Source organism: Crocuta crocuta, unplaced genomic scaffold, assembly GCF_008692635.1.
Source record: "Crocuta crocuta isolate KB4526 unplaced genomic scaffold, BGI_CrCroc_1.0 scaffold8, whole genome shotgun sequence".
In the NCBI taxonomy this organism is placed as follows: domain Eukaryota; kingdom Metazoa; phylum Chordata; class Mammalia; order Carnivora; family Hyaenidae; genus Crocuta; species Crocuta crocuta.
In genome coordinates this window covers 147,080-154,231 of record NW_027532162.1, presented here as the reverse complement: position 1 = coordinate 154,231, position 7,152 = coordinate 147,080, and the positions used below count along the sequence as shown (strand labels likewise).

The 7,152-nt window shown below is 65.5% G+C and overlaps 1 protein-coding gene across 1 annotated transcript in view; it reads left to right on the top strand.

The window, feature by feature from the left end:
* LOC144241859 (inverted formin-2-like) overlaps positions 1–5,660 on the top strand; it is a 12,996-nt gene extending 7,336 nt beyond the window's left edge. The window contains exons 2-5 of the mRNA XM_077776506.1: positions 3,341–3,740; positions 4,912–5,027; positions 5,098–5,257; positions 5,623–5,660. Coding sequence (XP_077632632.1) covers positions 3,350–3,740; positions 4,912–5,027; positions 5,098–5,257; positions 5,623–5,660 — 705 coding nt within the window. The 5' untranslated portion in view covers positions 3,341–3,349. The remainder of the gene's footprint in view (positions 1–3,340; positions 3,741–4,911; positions 5,028–5,097; positions 5,258–5,622) is intronic.
* The last annotated feature ends 1,492 nt before the right edge of the window (positions 5,661–7,152 follow it).

The following is a 7,152-nucleotide window of genomic DNA, read 5'->3' as shown; positions in this document are numbered from 1 at the left end:
GCTCGGGGGGAAGTGTTCGGCCGGGGGCGGCAGAGGCCGTTTACTCTGAGCCGCTTCAGGCGGGGACTGGGTCACCGCCGCTTCGGCGGCCGGAGGGTGGGAGACTTCCCGTCTCTGCTATGTGTGTGTATGTCCACCTTACTGCGCGTGCGTAGTGTATGCATGTGGTGCATCTATACGTATTTTCAAGCATTCATTTTTTTAAATTATTAACATTTTATTTTATAATTATTTATTATTTATTGAAATAATCTCTGCACCCAACGTGGGGCTCAAACCCACCCTGAGATCAAGAGTCGGACACTCCTCTGAATGAGCCAGCCAGGCAGACGGCCCACATCTATACGTCTTATATGTAATCATTGCCGTGTGTGTAATATTGTGTGCACGCGTACGAGGTATTCTTGTAGGACGCACATGCGTGTTACACGATACATGCTTACTACATGTGTGCAATGTGCACGCATGAGGTGTTTGTGCAGTGCGCACATGCATGATACATGGTGCATGCTTACTGCATGTGATACGTGCACGCATATGAGGTATTCCTGTGGTGCACATGCATGTTGCATGCTTACTGCGTGTGTGTAAGATGATGTGCATATACGTACTGTGCAGTGTGTGTATGTACAATGGAATACACAGGTTAATTATCACTATACAGTACATACAATATCTGTGTGAATAGGATGTGTACATGTAGTACACACATGTGCACTGTAGAATGTATATGTTAATATTTAAGTATTTTCTGTGTATAGAAAGCTTTGTGGAAGTCAAAAGGGGGGCTCGGGGGTAGCCGGAGGTCTGGGGAAGAGAGGCAGCCCACGTGATTGCTCGGGGAGCACGCACGGCTTTCTGCTTGGTCCACAGTTGGAAGTGGCAACGAGAATTGTGGGAGCTGTCACCCAGCCCCAGCCACTGGGGACCCGTCCCAGGGTGTGTGGCTGTCCGAGATAGAGGTCCAACTTCCGGCAGGTCTGCCGCGGGGAGAGCCGGCTTCCTCCCGGGCTGGGCTGCAGTTGGTGGTCAGAGTCCTGTCTTCATATCTGGCCCGGACGCTGCCCATCCGTGGACTCAGGAGCTCGTCTTGAAGGGCAGTTGACACATTTCTAGGGAGACAGCCCTGGATGAGGCTGGGCAGCCTGGTGGCCTAATGGAGGGGAAGAGTGACCCCACCCAGCTGGGCTCACTCCCCTAGTTGGACGCCCTGTCCACGCGGGGCCACTGCCCAGTGCCTTGTGGCGCATGGCCAGCTTGTGACACTCAGCTCCAAGGCACACAGCTTCGTGGACAGGCAGGTGGATGGGCTGGTCCCCTGCCACTGTGGTCCCACCCACCCCAGCTCCACAGACCAAAGGAGCCCCCACAGGTGGGGTCTCTGGGGATAGCGAGCCCATGGCCCCCGGGAACTGGGAGCGCACAGGGGGGACTGGGCAATGCCCGGTGGGGCGTTGAGGCCATGCAGGCTGGCTCCGGGAGGTGGTTTTCTGCATCTAGCGACCCCTGGGGCTCTTGGCTGGGGATGACACTTCTTCGGNCCAGAGGTGGGTGGCTGTGTGTGCTCTTCATGGTGGTGGGAGCGGCCCCCTCCCCTGCCACCAGGAGGCTGCCCAGGAGGGGCCGGAGCTGCAGGCGGGCAGCACAGCGGTCAGTGATGAGAAGAGGGGAGAGTGTGCGGCACAGCCCAAGGCAGGGCCTGGAATGGGTGGGCAGAGGCAGCCGGAAGGTCTTGCGCATCTGGGTGAGTGGACGGTGGGGGAGGGACGAGAGGGTCAGGCCCGAGGGGGCAGGGGACCCGTGCAGTCACAGGGAGGGCTGTAAGGGCTCCTGGGGGAGGGGGAGGGCCACCCAGGGATGCCCATACCCGCTCCCTCTCAGGGCATCTCCAGGAGGCTGACACCAGAGGTTCTGGCGACGGAAGGGGGGCTCAGGGCCGGTGAGCCCAGAGCTGGGTGCGCACGCAGGCCAGAGCCGCTCTTCCCCGCCAGCCGCCTCCTTGGGGGACCCCAGGGGCCTTCCCGGCAGTCAGCCAGGGCTGGGTGGGGGCGCTGGGCTCCTGGCATGGACAAACAGGAGGGATGCTGAAAGGCGCCAGGCCAGCCGGGCCGGTGGAGGAGGGGAGGGGCCAGAGGCTCCGGAAGCCCAGGGGACGATACCCGAGACTCCCCGAGGCAGAGGGGGTGCGAGGCCTCCAGATGTACCGACCGTGAGCACAGAGGGCCCACAGCCCAGCCAGGGACAGGCCGCTGGGCTCTTCGTGCCCACTCGGCCTCCATCTCCTGTGTGACCTCAGATGGCCCCTGGGGTCTCGCCGCCACTTACCAGGTCCCGCAGCCCTGAGATCCAGGCCGGCCTCTCCCAGCCCCCCTCGGACTGGGGTCCAGTCTCACTCAGCTCTGCCCTTCCCAGCTTGGGGGCGGTGGGCACGTGACTTGGCTTCTCTGGGCGCCTCCCTGGTTCCCGTCCTGTCACGTGGGTGCGGCGGGAGGCTGGGGGGCTGGAGCTGGCGGTGGCTGCCCCGGGCGCGGGGGTACTGCCACGCTCGGCTCCTGGGCTCCCTCTCGCAGCCCCATGTGTCCTTCTCAGGCTCTAAATATAAGACCCGAGCCACACATGGTCGTGGGAGAGCCTGGGCTGCCCCTGACCTTTGAGGCCAGTCCCCAGGGGCCGTGGTTGAGGACGGCGTCACCACTGAGGGCCTGGAGTAGGGAGCTTGCTGGGGGACAGAGGCACAGCCTGCCCTCTTTAGGGGAGAGGTGTGCGTTAGGGGGACATCTGGTGCTCTGTCCACACCGGTTGGCAAACGAAGGGCCCCGGAAGCCAGGGCCTGGCAGGGCGGCTGCTTCCCCCCGGGGAAGGCCGTGACTGCGTGGGCACCGGGCATGACCCTCAAGTCAGCCCCTCCCCCAGCACACCCCCAGAAGCGCCCGGGGCCTGGAGTTACCCTGCCCAGTGGGCAGGGGAAGGCTCTGGGACAAGATAAGGGAGCCTGGGAGATGGCACTTTCGTTACATCATCACTGCTGGGTCAGTGGTATTCCTGCGGGTATAGCCGCCTTGAGGCCCTCGGGTGGGCAGGGAGGCGGTGCTGCTGCCCGCCTGGCTGCTGCGGCGGTTCCGTTGGGGGTGGGCACAAGGAGCGCCTGGCACGGAGGAAGCCCCGGAGCAGTGGCAGCCCTGATGGGACGCGGGTCTGCCCACAGCGTCCGCTCGGCAGGCCCGGTGTGAGCAGGACGCAGGGCAAACCCGTTGGGCAGGTGGGGATACTGAGGCAGGGGACACCCCCGGGGGGGCCGGGTTGGGCTGGGGACTCACGCTCCCCTCCCCCGGCCCCGCAGTTCGGCAAGATGTCGGTGAAGGAGGGCGCGCAGCGCAAGTGGGCGGTGCTGAAAGAGAAGCTGGGGGCGCAGGACGCGGACCCCACGGAGGCCAACCTGGAGAGCGCCGACCCCGAGCTGTGCATCCGGCTGCTGCAGATGCCATCCGTGGTCAACTACTCGGGGCTGCGCAAGCGCCTGGAGAGCAGCGACGGCGGCTGGATGGTGCAGTTCCTGGAGCAGAGCGGCCTGGACTTGCTGCTCGAGGCCCTGGCGCGCCTGTCTGGCCGCGGGGTGGCCCGCATCGCCGACGCTCTCCTGCAGCTCACCTGCATCAGCTGCGTGCGCGCTGTCTTGAACTCGCAGCAGGGCGTCGAGTACATCCTCAGCAACCAGGCCTACGTGCGCCAGCTCTCCCTGGGTGAGCCGCGGCCCACGGGGGGCCACCGGGCGGCCAGACCGCCACAGACACCCCTTAGCGACTCTGCGTGAGGCTCCAGGCCATGGAGGACAGCAGGAGGGCTGGGGTCATGGGAGAGGACTCAGCTGGGCAGCCAGGGAGGGCTTCCTGGAGGAGGAACCAGGTTCCCATTCGTCCCAGGCCCGAGACATCCGGGTCACCTTGGAGCCACGGTCCTCCACCAGCTGCACCTCGCTGCCCCCTCTGCTCTGTGACTTTGCCTGGCCTCCCCGTCCAGCCCTGTGCTTGTCGGGGCCCCACCCCTTCCCCGGCTCTGGCCTACACCACACCCACCACCCGCCACCCAGGTGCCTGCCCTGGCAGCTGGACTCACAAAACCCAAGTCCCGCTGACATCCCACCCGCCCCAGGCCCTTTGACCCTGGCTGGAACCACAGCCCTTCAGTTCCGGGCTTGCCAATGGCATCTTCCTCCACCTTCCCCCACACCCCTGCCCCTACTCGCTCTGTGCCCTGTCCAGCCCCCAGGGGGCTCCCCCTTCTAGCCCCCAGCCTCCTGCTCAGGCTTTGTGTGCCTGCTGACTCCTTACGTTCTGACTCACGAACACCTCCTCTAGGAAGTCCCCCAAGGCTGCGCCCAGGGTTAGTCTTCAGCCCTTGAGAGCAACCTCAGGTGGCCCTTAGTGAACAAGGATCACTGTGTGTCCCTTGCCTGCCGGGCTGTGCTGCCCCATGGGAGCCACCCGGTCCCACCGAGGCTTGGGGCTCCAGGAGGGGCAGTGATGGGTGAGTCGGCCCGTGGGTGGGCGAGTGCCGGTGTGGGTGAGCGAGCCACAGGCCTCCTGATCCCTGCCCTGCGCAGCCTGGGCTGGGCTGTACCCCCACCCCCTGTGCCAGCTCAGGCCTTGAGGACCGGGAGGCATCGCACGCTGTCGTAAGCACACTTGGTACTGAGTTTGATGAGAACATGGGGCCAGATCCAGCAGGGACCCCTCTCAGAACTGAGGCCCAGGTCCAAGCAGACCCCCACCCGCAAGCCCCTCCCTGCGGGGTCTGCGCACCTGGGGAGGCCAGCCTGGAGGTGGCCAGTGGGCTGGTGCAGAGCGCCNGAGGAGGGGGAGGACCCAGCTGAGCCACCCCCCTCCGCCCTTCCCCCCCCTCCGCCCTTGGCAGCTCTGGACACATCCAACGTGATGGTCAAGAAGCAGGTGTTTGAGCTGCTGGCTGCCTTGTGCATCTACTCGCCCGAGGGCCACGTGCTGACCCTGGACGCCCTGGACCACTACAAGGTGAGCCTCGGGGGCCTAGGGCCTCGGTGGGCCTGGGGTGCGCCCTGACCCCGCCCACCCTACCCTGCAGACCGTGTGCAGCCAGCAGTACCGCTTCAGTGTCATCATGAACGAGCTCTCGGACAGTGACAACGTGCCCTATGTGGTCACCCTGCTCAGTGTGATCAACGCCATCATCCTGGGCCCCGAGGACCTGCGCACCCGCACACAGCTACGCGGGGAGTTCACCGGTAACCGCCCGCAGCCCCGTGGCCTCCCTGGGCCTCCGCCGCCGGTGCCCCTTGGCCGGCCTGGCCCGCGCCCCCCACCCCAGGACCCCAGAGGAAGGAGGTGGAAGCAGCCCCTGCCTGTTCCCCCCGGGGGACTCGGGGTGAGGCTGATCCCCAGCCCCAGTCCTGCCGGTCGCGGCGATGAGCGCTCAGTGGGCACAACCACGTGTCCCGCAGGCATGGCAGAGTCCCCCTCCCGCCACCTTCCAGGTGATGGGAATCAGCCATGGGGAGACCCGAGGGGACGCACCAGAGATGCCAGTGACCGGGGCGGGGGCAGGTGGGAGCAGCCCCTGAGGCCCGCTGACCCCTCCCGTCCCCCCCAGGGCTGCAGCTGCTGGACGTCCTGACACGGCTGCGGTGAGTCCCCGGCACAGTTCTCACCTCCAGAAGGGCAGGAGGGGACTTCCGCCCACCGGACCCAGGCCCCGGTGACAGCGCAGTGTGCCAGACGGGCCACTCTGCGGGGTCTCCCTGCCTGGGGCCTTGGCAGCTGCCCCTGGAGGCTAGGGGTGCTACCTGCAGTGCAGGACAGCTAGCTGAGTAGGAGGGCTCTTTCAGTGTAAGTATATCCCAGATGCCATATAGGATATACTTATGCTGAAGGTCACTGGTTGTGTATCTGAAATTCAAACTTATTTGGATACCCGGGAATCCATGTAGCTGAGAACCCCTGTCCTGAGCTTTCTCAGGCCGGCTCTCCTGGGTGGGACCTCAGCCCCGGGGACCCAGCTGGGGACCAGGGAGCCAGGGTACGAACCTGGGTCTGTGTATGTCACTGACCCCGAGCTCAGGCTGAGGTGTGCTGGGTGCCAAGAGGGGCCCACCCTGTCGCCAGGGGCGCAGCTCACTGGCCAGGCTTAGGTGACTGGGGGGTCCTAGACCCAGTGAACGCCCGAGCTCCCGCTCCTCAGGCCAGAAGCCCAGAAGCCCTGCCCCTCACTGAGGCCCCAGTGGGCCCCAGTATAGTCAGGGTGCAGGCCGGGGGGGACCCCTCAGTGTGGTCTGGGTGCAGGCAGGGACCCCCCAGTGTGGTCTGGGTGCGGCAGGGACCCCCCCAGTGTGGTCTGGGTGCAGGCGGAGACTCCCCAGTGCGGTCTGGGTATGGGGGGGACCCCTCAGTGCGGTCTGGGTGCAGGCGGGAACTCCCCAGTGTGGTCTGGGTATGGGGGGACCCCCTCAGTGCANAGACATTAGGGTTGTCACAGTGGGGCGAAGGGTGCTACTGGCCTCAAGTGGGCAAGGACCAGCGTCCCCCAGTGTACAAGGAGCCCCCCCGCAGGGAGGGTGGCCCCACCCGCAGTGTCACCGGTGCGACGGTCAGGGAACTGTGACCCCAGCTCGTCACCGGGGCCCCTGCAAGGCACAGAGTGCTGATGGGGTGGATGTTCCTGGCACGCTGAGGTGCGCCCGGGAAGGGCATGGCCACTGACCCAGCCTCTCCCCGCCCCCCAGGTGAGCTGCTCCCCAGTATCTGCCCAGCTGCTGTCCGTGCTGCAGGGCCTGCTCTACCTGGAGCCCACCCTCCCCTCCAGCCAGCTGCTCTGGGAGGCTCTGGAGACCCTGGTGAACCGGGCCGTGCTCCTGGCCAGTGACGGTGAGCAGGTGGGGCCGAGCGGGGGCGCCCGTGCCCACAGCCCTCCCGCCTCCCCCTCCCTGACCCCTGAGTGCTGCACAGATGGTGGGGTCTCGGACCACTGTGGGAGGGTAGCTGCCCCCCGCCTGAGGGCAGTGGCCACGCCTCTCCCACCGCCCCCTGCCCACCTCCTCTGCCCTGACCCTGACCCCGACCCCCCACCCCAGCCCAGGAATGCACCCTGGAAGAGATGGTGGAGCGGCTCCTGTCTGTTCTGGGG